Source organism: Monocercomonoides exilis (genome assembly GCF_001643675.1).
Source record: "Monocercomonoides exilis strain PA203 chromosome Unknown scaffold32-1190040, whole genome shotgun sequence".
NCBI classification, from domain to species: domain Eukaryota; phylum Preaxostyla; order Oxymonadida; family Polymastigidae; genus Monocercomonoides; species Monocercomonoides exilis.
Genome location: NW_027150577.1, coordinates 820,964 through 836,772, shown reverse-complemented (window position 1 = coordinate 836,772; position 15,809 = coordinate 820,964). Strand labels below are relative to the sequence as shown.

At 37.8% G+C, this 15,809-nt stretch overlaps 4 protein-coding genes across 4 annotated transcripts; 2 read left to right on the top strand and 2 right to left on the bottom strand.

Moving 5' to 3' along the window:
* The first annotated feature begins 9 nt into the window (after positions 1-9).
* Positions 10-1,312, top strand: MONOS_7888 (uncharacterized protein). Its single transcript, XM_067878249.1, has 4 exons — positions 10-508; positions 574-661; positions 741-916; positions 1,016-1,312. Exons 1-4 carry the CDS (start codon positions 91-93, stop codon positions 1,219-1,221), a joined length of 888 nt encoding a protein of 295 aa, XP_067724725.1. The 5' UTR covers positions 10-90; the 3' UTR covers positions 1,222-1,312.
* A 302-nt stretch (positions 1,313-1,614) lies between these two features.
* On the top strand, positions 1,615-2,352 carry MONOS_7889 (uncharacterized protein; the record flags this gene model as incomplete). The annotated part of the gene is made up of 4 exons (XM_067878250.1): positions 1,615-1,756; positions 1,819-1,855; positions 1,993-2,055; positions 2,100-2,352. The coding sequence occupies 4 exons, from the start codon at positions 1,615-1,617 to the stop codon at positions 2,350-2,352; spliced, it is 495 nt and encodes a 164-aa protein (XP_067724724.1).
* Positions 2,353-3,309: 957 nt separating this feature from the next.
* On the bottom strand, positions 3,310-8,760 carry MONOS_7890 (uncharacterized protein; the record flags this gene model as incomplete). The annotated part of the gene is made up of 1 exon (XM_067878252.1): positions 3,310-8,760. One exon carries the CDS (start codon positions 8,758-8,760, stop codon positions 3,310-3,312), a length of 5,451 nt encoding a protein of 1,816 aa, XP_067724723.1.
* An 87-nt stretch (positions 8,761-8,847) lies between these two features.
* Positions 8,848-15,340, bottom strand: MONOS_7891 (uncharacterized protein). Its single transcript, XM_067878253.1, has 2 exons — positions 15,039-15,340; positions 8,848-14,924 (listed from the first exon to the last, which is right to left on the bottom strand). The coding sequence occupies exons 1-2, from the start codon at positions 15,282-15,284 to the stop codon at positions 9,447-9,449; spliced, it is 5,724 nt and encodes a 1,907-aa protein (XP_067724722.1). The 5' UTR covers positions 15,285-15,340; the 3' UTR covers positions 8,848-9,446.
* Positions 15,341-15,809: the final 469 nt, after the last annotated feature.

Sequence of the window (15,809 nt, the reverse complement as noted above, 5' to 3'; positions counted from 1 at the left end):
TTTATTCTATTTGATCAAAAAGTTCAAATTTTGATATCTTTTAAAGGATAAGTCGTATTCGATATTCTGTAGATATCATTGAAATTTCTTATGTCATCAATTCCCTTGGTTGAACAAAAATTTTTTCTTCGATGGCTGAATTACATGCTTTATCCAGAATACAGAATTGTTGCACTAGAAGATTTAAGAGATGGATTTCTGTTATGCAAATTATGTGAAATGATATTAGACCTTGATGACGATGAAATTGAGCAGGATGATGTTGATGCATCTGCGTTTTCTCTCGAAAAGAGCTCTTCATCTATTCCTCCACAATTATCAACATCAAAAGGGAGAGAAAACTGGGCAAGAAAAAATGTGAAAAAACTCTACACTTATTGCGAAAAAATGCAAGCTGTTGTACCGAAGAACGCCGAGGATAATTTTATATCTGGAAAGGAATCCACGATTGTTGATTTTCTTGCTGGAATTGCAACTGCACTTCATGTTCGAGAAATGAAGTTTCAAGGTATTTAAATGAGTTTTCTATATTTTGATGTAATCTTATTATTATAATTATAATAATTATTTTAGGTGTTGTTGGAGAGCCTGCTCTGCTTCAGTGGGTGCGCGAAGTTTCTGTTGGGCTTCTTCCAAGTGGAATGACAAGCTTTGCGGGATGGTTTGTATTTTGTTGCTTAAGTGTATTACATATCTTTGCTTTTATTATGTAAAATTTTATTTTTTTATCCGGTTTTTAGTTGGAATGATGGAATAGCTCTGAACGTCGTTGCGATGTATCCTGAGAAGGAGGCAGATGAAAAACTCATATCCCAATTAAAGCAATTTACCGAGCTCGAACGAGTAACTGTTGGCTTGAAAACTTTGGGCGACAAAGGAGTTCCTCTTGTTTTTGACCCTCCTGATATTTCAATGGGTTTGCATCACTATTTTGTTCACGTATTGGATAGTCCATTTTTATTTTAAAAAATATTTGATTGACTGACTGATCTATTTTTTTTTCCTTTATCTGCAGGAATGTTTACTCCTCGTTGCATGCGAATTTTCGTTGGAATCATCTTTTGTATCCAATCCAAGATCGATATCACTATCCTTCCATCAGTAAAGAAGGAGCGTGAAAGAGAAGAAAAATATCGAAGATATAAAGAAAAGAAAGAAGACGAGAAAAGGAAAAGAATGCAACAAACTACTCATTCTACAACAATTTCAACAACATATTGAATTTATGAAAAAGCTTTTAAACATTTTGTTTTATTTTAGTGATATATTTTTTGCCTAAAAAAGCAATATATTAATTCTAAAACAACGTTTATTTAAATTTCACAAATAAATTTGCAAAATTGTCAGGAATTTTTTTTAAATTAAAAACATAATTTTTAAAAGAAATTCCTTGAATATTTGACTTTTCATTTTTGAAAAGCTGAGAATAGAAACTTTCAACAACAGCTTTTTCACCAAATGAAGCCAAGATAAACGGAAACTTATTCGAATGGTGATGAACTAATGTAATTATAAAAAAAAAATGAAGAAAAAAAATGAATACCAAAGAATAACCATAAGATAATTATTCGTGCCTCAAAAGCATTATTTCTTTTTATAAAACTGTTGCCCGCAATGCAAATGGAACAAAAAGATTCGCAATATGACTTTATAAATTTAACAAAGGATGGTGAGCGTGTTAGAGCAATGATAACACAACTTATAGAAGATAAATTAATATGGCGATGCTTACAGCCTTCAAGGGATATAGCGAAAGGTATTCTTGTTCATTTTTTGATATTTTTGCAAACAAATTGAATTGCTTTTTTTCAATTAAAGTTCCATATTTTCTTGGAGAAGCAATTCTGAAATTTCGGTTTGATAATTGAATTTTGAATTTTTCAATAAAATCTCCTGAAATGTGAATGAAAAATTGTAAGATTATCTGAGTTACGAAGCATTTGAATTCAAATTTGCTTTCTTTTATTTTATTCTTTTTCTTTTTTATTTCAGACATATATACAATTCTTATTCTGCATTTATGTCTGCAGGTGGTCTTTCCGAAGAAAGAGCTTTGTTTGTTTCTATAATTTTCGTATTTTCATTAATTGTTTGATTAGCGTGTTTAAGGCGGATGTTTTTGAAGCAACATTCGACATTTTAAGGATGGATGGGGTTGTTAAAATTGATAACGAACAAGATCGAATTCGCTTTATTTTCGCTCTTGCAGGAGAACTTAGTCAGATTGAAAATGAAGAAGCGAAAAGCACATGTTCAGCGCTTGTTGGACTTTTGCTTCGCTTAGGACAAGAATACAAAACTTGGAAGGAAATCGAGAAAAAGGTTCCAGATTTTTCCAATCAAGAATCATGAAGGCACTTCCACGGAAATGGTTTGCAGTTTTATGAATTTACTTCATATTATTTTTTATTTAGACTTTTCTTGAACATGGATTGAGTTCTTTTGCAATTAAAGAATCTATTAATTGGGGAAAAAAGAACGAATAAATAAAAATTTATAAATTATAGCTTTTACGTCAGGTGCACAGCATCATGCATGAAACGATGAATTGCAAATGTTTATGTATTATATTGATTGAAATGCAAGAATTGACCGTCAATCTTGCTCTACGTGCAAAATATCTGCAGAAATTCTGATCTTTTCGATATTTCTGTGTTGAACAATACATTATGATTTGAATAAATATGTACGTCAAACTTCACTATGTTGTCCAAAAGTTTTGTGAATTGGAGCAACTTCAATTAGCTGAAATTTAATTGGATCAACCTTGCGTTAACCATATCAAAATTTCAATCTTTCATTTTTTCTATTAATTTTCTATTTATGAATAAATCAGCAAAGGATATGGAAGAGAATGGAGAATTCTTTTGAGCTTAAATAATTGAATCTTTTATTAGAAAAGAAAAATTTTTTTAAAAAAAATGTGGTTGAAAGCGCATTTACAAAATAACTTAATGCATTAAACATTTTTTAGCAAAAAAATGCAACAAATGCTTCGAATGAAACTTCGTTTCAAGTATCACGTCCAAAAACTTACTGACAAGTATTCAAATTGAACTAATCAAAGCATTCATACTTCGTCAGAAAAATAGTTTCTGTTAGCATCTTTTTTGCAACATAGCAACAAAGACAAAAAAAAGCAAATTGAACTCCAAAAACAGAAACGCAACATTCACAAATGCACAAACATATTCTCACTGGCTCAACAAAAGAAAGATAATAAACACGAAATAGTTTGTGCATCAAGTACGCTCCTCTTGGAGCTTTTTTAAATTATCCCTTTGTTAATCTTTGGTCATATACACGATTTCAATTTCTCTGATAATTCTGATAATCGTAAAATGCTTCAAGTTCTTTCAAAGCTTCTTCGTCTTCGGCTCTGTGGCGAGCTGAAGATGAGTTTCCTTCAGAATATTCTCCATTGGAATGCTCATCTTGTTGGGTAACGTCACCGGCATCTTCTTCAAATGCATCGTCTTCGTAGTAATCCTCTGCATTTTCAGCTGGTTCTGATTCACTCGCACTTGTTTGATAAGCCTGATTTCCAGAATCTTCAATCTGTTCGTTTGTTTCATCTTCTTTCACCTCTTCTTCATTTTCTCCTTCAAATGATTCGTCATATTCATACTCATCATTTTGATTATCTGCAGAGTTGTCAGCCTCTTCAAAAGTGTCATCTTCATAATCCTTCTGTTGCATTTCTGTGTTATCTTTTCCCGTGTCCTTCTCTTCGTTTTCGCTGTAATTCTCTTCAAAGTCGTCTCCATAACCACTTTCAACTTGAACGTCATTGTTTTCTTGATTAACTTCCTCAATCGCTTCTGCACTCTCTTCAGTTTGTGCCTGATGTTCCATTGAATTGCTCGTTTGATTCGCATTTTCGTTTGCATCTCTTTCACTCTTTTCCATTTCCGCATCTTCTTCCTCTGCTTCAAACTCTTCGTCGTCGTACCCATATTCATCGTTCTGATAGTCTGAAACCTCTTCTTTCTTCGATTTTTCGTCTGCATCGTGTTCTTCTTCAACCTGACTCTCAAACGTTTCACTGTAGTAATCTTCGGCTGCTTCTTCATCCTTTTTCTCTAGTGAAGAATTGTTTTGCGCAGATAATGAATCACTTGTTTGTTGTTCTCCTCCATTTGCTATGTCAGCTGCATCATCAACGTTTTCTCCATCAACAGAAAGTGACTCTCTGCTTGTGACTTCAAAGTCCTTTGAATATTGTGTTTCTCCTTCATCCATTGTTTCAGTGACTGCTTTGCTGAATTCACTGACTTCCAAATCTTGCATGCTTATTGGATGCCCACTCAGTTCTTCTTGTTGCTGCTCGGATTTGTCTTGTTCCCTTTCGCTAGGAGTTAAAATATGTTCGTTTTGATTTGAAGCATCTGTTGCATTCACCTCATCTTCTTCAAAATCTCCTTCATAATCATCATCTTTCTCAGCACTTACTTCTGTGTGATCTTTACCAACTCTCTCCACCGAAGATGAATTGTTCATTGATTGGTCAACCAAATTGTCTTGTTCGCTCTCACCTTCGGTCTTCATCTCATTTGCAATCTCCTCTTCTTCCATTTCTTTTGCTTCTTTATCTTCTTTTGACTTTGAATTTTCATTAAGCAGTTCGTTTCTATCTAATGAAACATCATCTCCTTCAAAACCATCCGAATAAATTTTTTCATCTTCCCTTTTTGCATTTGCTGTTTCAATAGCTGAATCAATCTCTCCAATTTGCTTCATTTCGTCCTTTTCATTGTTGTTTTCGTCTGTTTTCTCTTCATTTTTTCGGAAGTCTCTCTCTTCAATTTCATTTTTCTCTTCTTTTCCTTCTGAATGTGTGTCTAAATCTTCTTGCAAGTCTTTCTCATCTTTTGTTGATATTGTCGCCTCATCAGAATTGCTCTTGAAATCTCTAACCAGAATATCTTCGTCTGGCTTGTTCGTTCCTTCAATTTTTTGTATTCGATCCTTATCATAATCATCTTCCTCTGTTGAATGTGAATCAAACTCTCTTGTCATCGACTTCTCACCATTTGCATCTCTTTTTTCTGTTTCGTGGTCAATTTCTTCGTTCGTCTGTTCGTCAGTATGAGAATTGTTTTCCTGTGCTTCAGATATCTGATCATTATTCTCTTCTTTGTCACCAGTGCCATTATTAATAATTTTATCTTCTTCTTCTTCTTCTATGATTTGCGGCATATTCCCATCTGTATCTTTATCCTTTGACTGAACTTTTTCCTCTTTCGTTTCGGGCTTATTCGCTTGTCCTGCTTTTCCTTTCTGCTTCTGTGTTTGTCTGTTCCCATACGGCGATGACTGTGGAAGTGAAAGGGATGAAATAGTTGATCCACGTTGAGGTGAAGACTCACTTTTCTGAGGTGATCGCTTAACTTGCCTTTTTGGATGAGTCTTTGGCTTCTCTTCTGAAGAAGGAGTTCTTGTTGAAGTGGACGGAGTTGCGAGCACATCAGATGAATGCGCTTCGGATTTTGCGTTGTTGTTAGAAAGAGAAGAAGACGCTGCTGCTGATTGGGGTTTGTTAGAAGTAGATTTGCTGCTTTTTGGTGTACGAGAAGTAAGTAGTGTTTTGGATTCGGGTTTGGCTGCTTTTTTTGGTGAAATGGATTGTGAAGATGAATGTGATTTGACAGCTGAAGAAGACTTTGAAGTGGATTGGGTGTGATGTGCGGTCTGTGAAGTGGCTGATTGCTCTGAATTGTGAAGTGGCTTTTCAGATGAATGATTATTCGGTTCCATCTGAGTGTCATCAGACGCTGCTGAAGCACTCGCTTTCTTTGTTTCTACCTGCGCTTCGCGTTTTGGTGCGCTGAAATTGCGTGTGCGTGTTGGAGTATCCAAGCGACTGCCAGAACACGAGACAGATCTGAATTTCGTGGGTGATATTTCATTTGAGTCCAATTCTGATTTCTTCTTTGATTGCACCTCTCTTTCATTTGAGCATCCACTCTGAAATTGTCTCTCTCTGGGCTTTTCTTCTTCTTCTCTTTCAATTTCTTCTGATTTTTCTTCATTGGAACCCTTCTGATTGCTTTTCTTTGGAACTCCTTTTTCCTTTTCTTTTGTTTTCTGTCTTTCCTCCAGCACTTTCTGCTGCTCCTTCTCTTTGTTGATTTGCTCAATGAACTTCTCTCTTTCCTTTTTCTGTCTTTCCATTTCCTTCTTCTTCTCTTTCTCTTTCTCCGCTCTTCTTTTCCGTTCTGCCTCTCTCATTCGCTTCTGCGCCTGAGACTCCGCTGCAAATGCTGTTTCATACGGATCTTTCCGGCAGCACAAAAAGTTCGCTGCCATTCTGTTTCGTGCCTCTCTTCGCTTCCTTTCGGCCTCTGTCAGAACAACAGCTGGAGCTGCGTTGTCAGCTCCTTTCGAAGAAGACTTCGGATTGGCTGAATGGCCTTGTTTTGCTTGTTGCGATGTACGTTGCGCCTCGTATTCTTCATCCTCACTTAATGCCCATGCATCTTGATGATCGTGTGGCTTGATATCCTTTTGTTCTGCATTTTCTCCTTCAATCTCTTCATCTTGTTCATCATTTTCAAATTTTGCATTTCTTTCCTTTTCTTTTTCTTTTTCTCGCTCTGCTTTTTCCATCATTCTTCCTTTGGTCGTTCCAATCACAACGCTCTTCGGCTTGCTCAGTTCACTTAAATGTGCAAGAAGTGCTTCTTCATTAACAACCCTCTTTCGAGGCCTGCTTCTTTGCCTTCCTCGCGCTCCGCTTTTGCTGCGCCGTGCAAGTGCTTTCCTTCTCCTCTGCTTGTATTGGACATATTGTTGAGGAATATCATCACACGATCCGCTTTCTGTTTCAGGTGAAGTTGATGCAAACACAACATTCAATCTTCTGCGCTCCATCGAATGAGAAGTGTATCTGTTAGCTTCCTGCCCATTTTCAGTTGTTTCATCAGCAGACGTGGTTCTCTCAATTCCTTCTCTTTCTCTTTCTCCTTCATTACGCGTTGCAGACTCTGGCTCATCCATTCTCATTTCATCTTCTTCTTTTGGACGCATATAGAAATTCCTCTCAAACACAACAGGCTCTTCACTTCCAAGTCTTTCAGTCGTCTTTGCTTCGGTCTCAGCAAGTTTAAATTCTCTTTCATTCACTTTTTGTTCGTATCCATCTTTACTGTGTTCTTCATTCAAAACATTTTCTTCGTTAATTTCTATCGTTTCGTATATCTCTGTATTTCTTCCTGTCATTCCTTCGTTCGACATCTCCAAAGTTCTCATCTGGCTCAAAGAACTCTGATTATCAGGCGTTTTCAAACTTCGCTGGCTGCGTGCCCGCTCCGTCATCAAATACAACAGCTGCCTTTCCTGCGACGCTTTCAGATGCAGCGACGAGCACAGCCTGACAGGCGACGCAAGCAGACTTCGCTTCAAACTCCAGTCGCTGCTGGGCGACTTGTGCAGATGGCTCATGTCTGCAGCATGTGTGGCCGGCCTCTGGCGCTTCTGTGAATGAGACATCGAATAATCCTCTTCGTTTTCGTCGGGAGTTATTTCGCTTTTTCTTCCTCTTTCGAATTGCGCTTTTGTTACTGCTCCTGTTGTGGCAGGTCTCTTCTTCTCTGAGCTTATGTCAGATCGTTTCTTGGCCTTGACTTTGATTGTTTCTCTTTCGATGCTTCCTCCAGGATACTCCCGCGTGCGCATATCTTTCTTTTTTCCGCTATTCTCTCTGCTTATTCCCCTTGAAGGTTCAGTAGATTTGGCCCTTCCCCCTCCAAATAAAGACTGTTCTCCAATAAATTCTTGTCTCATTCTTCCCTCAAACACATACCCGGTTCGAGCCGTTGAAGCTTGAGGCAGCTTTTCCGGAATTCTCGCTCGCGGTTTTGCCTTATTCATAGGCATCGCAGGTACTTTCCGTTCGCGAACAGCTTTCTCGTCCTTTTCATTTGTTTGATCTGCTGACATCCGAGAACTTGATGAAGGAGTTGTAATTTGAGCAGCTTGGGTCGAACTATTTTCAGCCGCAGTAGAGCTCGATGAAGCTGAAGTTGATCCGATTGCCAATCTTGGCTGCTGTAGTGCAAACGATGAAACCCACATAAGCCACAATTTTAGATTGCCATCTATTTTGAATTGAATCGTCATTCGCAAAACGCTTCGAGAATTATCTGTAATTTCTCTAATATGCTTGTCAATTCCCTCACACATAAATGTCATTCTTCTTCGATATCCCCCACTTTCAAATAAGCAGCTCCGAACAAAATAATCTGGCCCTTGAAAAGTAACTCCTTTCACATTAACATCAATTTCATCTGTAAGGAGATATAGATTAACTTTTTCTTCACATATAAATAACGACGGTGTCCAGCTAACAGTTATAGTTGTGTTTTTCTTGCTCTGTGGTTCAATAAATTCTTGTAAAATTCCATGAACACCATTAAGATTCTTCAGTAATCTCCGTAAATCCGCTTCCTTCAAAAATGAAATACGATCAGTAACGGATGTACTGGATCCTGAAGAAAAATCTTGGATTACACCCTCGAAATAACCCACAATTCCACTTCCATGCTTATTTTTTGTAAATGCGTTTATAATTCCTTCTGCAGTAACGTTCGCTTTATTCTTTTTCATTAAAGAACCATCCTTAGAGGAGCAAAAATACCAATCAGTTAATATTCCATTCGAAATTACAACTGTTTGTGGAATTCGCGCTAAAGAAAATGAATTTCCTTTTTCTGTTCGAGCCCACATCAGGTTAAGAAATGATAAAAAAGGATGCGACATTTTTAGAGTGTATGTAGGTCAAAGTTTATTCGTTGCTTGGATTTGGTATCGTCTAGAAATAAATTATTTAAAAAAAGAGAGAAAATATTATGCTATAAGATCAATTATTATTTTAAAAATAGGACTAACAGTTGTAAAATAATTGTAAAAACAATTAAATAAAAGAAAAAAAATAAAAATTGAAATGTTGTCAATAGTCATAATAAAATGCATTAACTTAAAAATTAAAATTAAAAACAATAAAATTTAGGAAAACGATAAAAAAAAATCTTCAACAAGAAAAGAATCACATTTAAAATCAAAGAAAGACAATCAATGAAAAAAAGTTTCGATTAATAAACCTATTATTTCTCTTTCATAAAAAACAATAAAAGAAAAAATAAAAGAAAATTTTAAACCGTAACTTTTAAAAATTAAACACAGAAGCAAAAAATTGAATCTAATATAAAATTAAAAATAACTATATTTCTAAAATAGCAGAGTAAAACAATTCATTTTGTAATTATAAAAAAATAATGCACAACGTTGAATTGCTTCTTGCATTCGAAGGTTGGTCATGCCTTTGCATGCCATGCGGTAATTTGTATTCACCGGAAAAAATAAGAACAAAATCAAAAGTAACTTCATCAAAATCTTTCAGATGCTTTTGGCTCGTCTGCTTGGCACTGATAATATTGCTCATTACTTTATTCAATAGTTTTCTCTTTAACTTTGAAAACAGTTTCAGCAAAATGGATATCTTCATCAGTAAAATGCATGTCAAAAAGAGATATCAGAGATTTCTTACTGATTGCAGTAGCCACTTCATTCTTTGTCAGCAAATGATCTCCAATAAAAGTCAGCCTCTGTCTCAGCAGCAAATGCTCTCGTTTGTGCTTCTCGATGCCTGAATAAGAAAGTCGCTCCATTTCTTTCTCTTCTTCTGCAAACACAGCCATCACTGTAGCCAAAAGCTGCTCATACATCGAACGTAACACGCTGAAGTTCTCAAACTGTTTTATTGCGGTTACAAGTTGCTGGGCAACATCCAAAATGAGTTCTCTTGAGCGATCAAACTTTTCGTTTTCTGTCTTCATTGAAGGCATCATGATAATGTCTTTTTCATCTGCATCGATTGGTAGCAGTTTAAGCAGCTTAAAGGAAACGCTTCGAATAAATCTGTTCTCTTCAGCCCAAGACAACCCATTTGCAAAGAATGAGATAATGTACAAAGCACTAAAGACACCAATCACAACAGATATGACTGCCCTTGATTCATCCACTTCTGCTTTTCCTGTTCCTAATATCGAATCTGTCATCTGGTTGATCCCTTCCACAACATCATTTCGCAGAGACGTCATTACAAAACGAGCTTCAGTAACATTTGGGGTTAAATCACTCAGATTCATTTTTGAGATCTTCTCCACATTAATTCGCAGTCTGGCCAGAATAGTTGTTAGGCCGTATATCGTTCCTATCACGCCATACATTCTGTAAGGATCCAGCTGGGAGCAGTCGCTTATGCCTGTGTGATAGCAGGACGCAGCCTCAAGCAGCATGTGGCGGTTGATGTCAGTTCCCAGGCGATTCACTGATATAGAGTCGTACGTGCGATCACCTGAATTCCCGTAAGGCGAATTGCCAAAATGGCACTTCAGATGGACGGCTTCGAAGTATCGCGAAATGGGCACAAGCAACGCGTGCGACACGTTCTGCATGCCCGAACAGTGCGAAGAGTTGTACAGAACAGGATTCACGGAGCGGGGAAATGTGACAGACTGGTTGGTTCTTATCAATGGAATAGGCTGAAGGATGTTCATCATCAGATACTGGATCTGGAACAAAATGGATGCTCTCATTCCAGACAAAATGATGTTTGCTGACGTCGACTTGTAATTTGTCTCATACACCAACACAAGCACAACCAGTGTCGCAGTCACCACAAAGCCTAACACAGCCGTAAGTGCAATGTTTATTTTCATTCGAATTGTAACAGGACTCGGCAGCTGCTTATATGCAATCTCCAATTTCTCAATGCTTTTTTCCATTGCTTCCTCCCAAGTGTTATCCTCAATGGCATTTCGCACAATTCCAAGTTTCTTTTCCTTTTCCATTTCATCGTCATCGTAAATGTACTGCCTCGAGGCTGTTCCTAAAGAACTAAATCTATTTGAGCCTTGATTGATATCGTCTTTCTGTGTTTTTTGAATGTAATCCGACTGTTGAGATATATTCGCTTGTTGCTCAGATGGCATCGCATACTTTGAATATTCGCTGTTCATTGGCAAAGTCTTTATCATTGGCTCCATTCCCATCATCCCCATCGAGTTTTGAGGAGATCCAATAAGAACTCCGTCTGGAGAAAAAGAAGAAGGATATAATCCATTGGATAAATCTGAATTGGGCGTTATGTTGATCATGTTGTATGGAAGCTGAGATGTCATAAGTTGTTGTGAAAAACCTGTTGAATCTGTGCCTTGATTCGTGAATTGTTGATTATTCAATGATCCAAACATTAGTTTTGGAAGCTGGCCATCGCCCAAATTTTGGGGATTTGGAGATATAATCATTTGAGAGGGATCCATCACCTTACCAAATGCCTGATTGTTGTATTTGTATCCGCCAGCCTCGTTGAACACTCCACTGTCTCTTGCACTCAACTTCGTCATCACATTCATTCTGTCTGCCCAATCAGTGTCCAATCGTGATTGATCCATCGGAAACAACGCGCTTCGAGCACTTTGTATGTTTGAGTCTGTTCCAGTGTTGCTGTTATTGTTATTGCTTCCATCGCTCACGTTGAGAATTGTCCGCACAGACGACGGTTGGCTTGTCCTGCTATACAACATTCCTTTGTTGTCGACAGAGCTCTGAGAATAATAGCTGATTCCACTATATGACCGATCAACACTTGACAAAATATGAGGCACGGTTGAAGGTTGTGCAATGCCATTAGCATAAGGCTGAGGCGATGTACTTCCACCATTGGGGAACATGGCAACAGGGTTTGGTAGCATCGTTGACTGAACATTGAGGTTTTCATCGCTGATTGAAGGCATTTGAGAGAACGTGAGAATAGAGGAGCTTTGGGGACGACCGTTGCTGTTGGAGCTTGGTGTGTACGAGGCAGGTGCCTTCAAAGCAGCATTGTCGTTTGAGAACTTCGCATCACTTGCTATTTGATTATTGGCAGAGAATTTGCTATTGTCGTTCATTTCACCTTCTTCTGAAGCTTCTGCGGCAGAATCAGAAGCCGATTTGCCTGTCCACATCTCGTCCTCGTTGTTGGCAAAGCTGTCTGACTGTTTCGAAGCATTGTTCATCTGCGACATCTGACTAAGTATGTCGTAGTCGTCGTTGTCTTCATCACTCAGCAAGTATCGAATGGCTCCTTGCATCTTGCTCTTGGGGACATCCAGCATTGCGTGGTATGCACGCTGTCTTTCTTTGACAGATTTGAGTGTAAAATAAATGAGCAAATACATTTTAAGCACAGTCAGTGGAACGATTGTGAGAGTAACCAAAAGCAAAAAGACTAAAATGATTTGATCGCAATTTTCGTTCATCAGATCGTAATAAGACACAATCACTCGCTTTGCTCCGTCCAAAACAGGGACAAGTGCATTGAACGACAAGTACTGAATGTCATTCAGGTAGTCTGGTTCAGTTGGACGCGAAAGCATGTCTGTCTCAGACAAATAGCGGCACATTTGAGACATCGTTGCAATCACCTCAAGCATCGACGACACTTTCAGCACCTGAATCTTTTCTTTGATAACTTCTTCCACAACACCGCTTGGCTGGGTCTCGAACTTTGTCGTAAAGGAGAAGACATAAGTGTTGATGTTCGAGACCTCCCACGGCTCCATGTTTGTTGTCGTATCGTGCACTTTTCCGAGCATCGTCGTCAGCCGTTCTGCATTCTCTGACAGCATCTGCTGCACCACAACCTTCCGCGTCAGCGTCGGCTCCCACTGGTCCACCAGAACCTGAGCAGAGAAATTAAAGCGAATGTCGTAAATGAAGTAGTTGTATCCCAAGGAGCCTGAGCGAGCAGTAAAATACGACAAGTCGCAGATTTCTCGAAGAGTGTCGAGATCGTGCTTGTATGTCTCTGACATTGTTAGATACACCACCAGCGTTATAATCAGGGCGGCTACAGCCATAAAATATAAGGTACCAAATGTGCATATCAGTATTGATGTCTGTTTGTCGGATTCATCGTTCGTCGAGGTTCCAATATTTATCGACATGTCAGATAAAAGTGCTTCCTTCTTCTTCTTCTTCTTCTTGTTTCTCCTCTTGCGCCTAATCGCTTTAGAGTTCTGTATCCTTCCTTTCTTCGTGCCTTCGTCTTGCTGCTGGTTCCATTGTGGATCAGAGGCAGTTGTGGCGTTTTGCGCATCGAATGCTTTGTACTGCTCGTTCGAGAAGTAATTCGTGAAAGGTGCTGTATTTTCATTTCCCTCCGCTTGTTTGCTGTTTTTTTCATTCTCGTTTTGTGTATTGGCGCATGTATCGTCCTTTGAAGATTGCGAGACGTTTGCTCCATCATTTTCTCTATATTCTCTGCGTTCATCGTTATTTCTCGCTGTCCCGATTTTCTTTCCAAAGCCAGGTACATCCACTTCAATTGGATTAGACAGTATTTCCATATCCGTCGAAAAGCCTGCCATTACAGCAGGCTCTGCCATGCTTGTGCCATCTTCTTCGATCAGATCAGCTCTGTTCAGAATCATCTCAGCTGAGTCTTCGTCGTGGTAGATATCCAGAAGCAATCGTGCGTAGTTCCTCAGTACTTTTGTGCTTTGTCCGTGTGTCGCCAAAAGCTCCTCGTAGCTTTTGCGCGAGATGCTCTCGTTCTTCACAATTTCGTTCAGCAATCTGAGCATCGATTTGTAGTCAGGCTGTGACGATGTAATGTTCTCAAAGAACTCTTTCAAGGCAGTCACTGCTCTGTCATATCCGTTTTCTGCCTTTGATATCAGCGATACAAACGTAAGTGATGTAAGCTCGCTCATTCGGCCTCTGTTAGCATCCCCACCTTCGCTGGTGTTGCATTCCTTGGATTTGCAATGTAATACAAACCGGAGAAAGAACCCGGGCGACAATGAGCGCGCCTTCCGAAGAAGAGGTTGTGACTTCATGTAGTTCTTTCGATAGGCCTGTAAGAAAGACGCGTACAGATAATACAGCTCTCCATTGTTTTTGTTGGCTTTGATTCCTTGGGTATAAATATATTCCGCAAATGACAAATGGTCCTGAGAGCGAAACGAGTCTATCTGGACAAATCGCAGAGAAGGTTCAATTCTTTCTGGATTGTTCATATTTGGAAACGCAGTTGATATGTTTTCAAAGTGTATGTCAATCAAGGGGTTTCCTGTTGATGCTAATAGATATTTACTCTCTCTGATTTTATGAGCTATTTTTGGTAGAACAGCTGCACTTAGCACAATTCCCACTATCAAACCAAATATCTGAAGTGATAGTGAAACAACCCAATGCCCTATTGCTCCTTCAATGGCATATCCAATCTCTCCAAACAGTCGCACACACCCAAAAATACACCATGAGCTTGCTCTCAGTATGTTTCCGGGGAGCTTATAGATTGGCTGCTTCAAAATAAAATAAAGAATAATCCCTAGTGATGTTCCAACTGTAACCACCCCGCGCCAAAACGGCCAAGCATAAAGCATACGCATTGCAAATACGCATCCATAAATCATGCACGATTCAACTGCTTGCCATGTTCCACTTGGAGATGACCACAGCCCTCCATGTTTGGGATGATGCTCGAAAATCATGCTTTTCAAAAAAAAAGTTACTGCCAAAAAATATGCCAATCCAATAATTCCAATAATAATTCCACTTAATGATATTGCATCACTAAAACAAGCTTCATTGGATGAACGATGTATTTGTTGTCCCCCTAATTCAAAGCAATCAAATGTCGTTATGCTAAATGTAACTATTGGAATAAATAAAACTGAAAATGTTGCATTTGTGATCCAACGCAAAAGATCAATAATCCAAGGTTGTGATCCAGCAATCGAACGATAAAATATAGCGACAACTGCTAAATACGCAGTAAGAATAACTATGTAAGCATATATGCCCATCGTAATGTATGATACATATGTTCCTGCTAAATAGCTTAGGGATGTTCCATCAGGATAGCAAATGTACTGTTTAAGAAAAAGCAATTTTAATTCAAATAAAATTTAAAAATATTATCATAAAATAGAAGCATTTTATAAAATTATAAAAATTAAAGTTCAGAAAATAGCTAAAGAGCACACAGATGAAATCAGATTTACGGTTTGAGAAGTCATGTCAACTCTAAACATGCCCAGAGTTACCATTTGGATAATCATGAATACCCATATGGATACATGCAGGAAATTGTTTGGGTGTTTTGTTTGGTTATACAAAGGTGAAAACACTGAAAAAAATATTTCATCAAATTTCCCTAGTCCTTCAGCCTGTGTAAACTCAATCATGGAGCCACTTGAAGTAGAACTATACGACTTACTATCATCAGACATCGATTTGTAATTTTAACAGAATACACAAATTTTTTCTTTCTAAAAAGAAACTATTTGATCTTATTTTATAATATATTTTTTATCAGGATATTTTTTCATAATTCTATGGGAACAAGTGAGAAGAGGTTCTTTATCAGACATGTTAATCCTGCATGTATGTTATGAATCAATATTTTTTTTTCAGGATTTCAAACACATCAAAATAACAAAAACTTTTTGTTTTTTTTTTTTTTTTTTTTTTTTTTTTAAATGTGACGTTGATAATTTTAATACATCCGTCAAAAATCAAAAAGTGCACGTTAGAAGCCAGCACGTCACCCAGGGCTATTTTTGATAAAAAAACAATTTTGTAAATTTGTTTTTTAAGCATTTGGGGGAAATTTCTGAAGAATGACAAAAATTGATAATTTTTTTCAATATTTCCTTTCGGCATTTCTTTCATTTTATTTAGTGTTTTTATGGAATAATAAAAAAAAGTCAAAATTTCTCGAAGAAAAAAATGAGAAATGTTTGAGTTTTAAATAA

Excerpts from the sequence above, each read along its gene's own strand:
- MONOS_7891 (XM_067878253.1), bottom strand. The coding sequence starts at position 15,284 with ATGTCTGATGATAGTAAGTCGTATAGTTCTACTTCAAGTGGCTCCATG. Across the intron at positions 14,925-15,038 it reads CCGTAAATCTGATTTCATCT|TACATTTGCTATCCTGATGG; the intron begins GTGTGCTCTTTA and ends TTTCTTAAACAG.
- MONOS_7888 (XM_067878249.1), top strand. The coding sequence starts at position 91 with ATGTCATCAATTCCCTTGGTTGAACAAAAATTTTTTCTTCGATGGCTG. Across the intron at positions 509-573 it reads TCGAGAAATGAAGTTTCAAG|GTGTTGTTGGAGAGCCTGCT; the intron begins GTATTTAAATGA and ends TAATTATTTTAG. Across the intron at positions 662-740 it reads ATGACAAGCTTTGCGGGATG|TTGGAATGATGGAATAGCTC; the intron begins GTTTGTATTTTG and ends TCCGGTTTTTAG.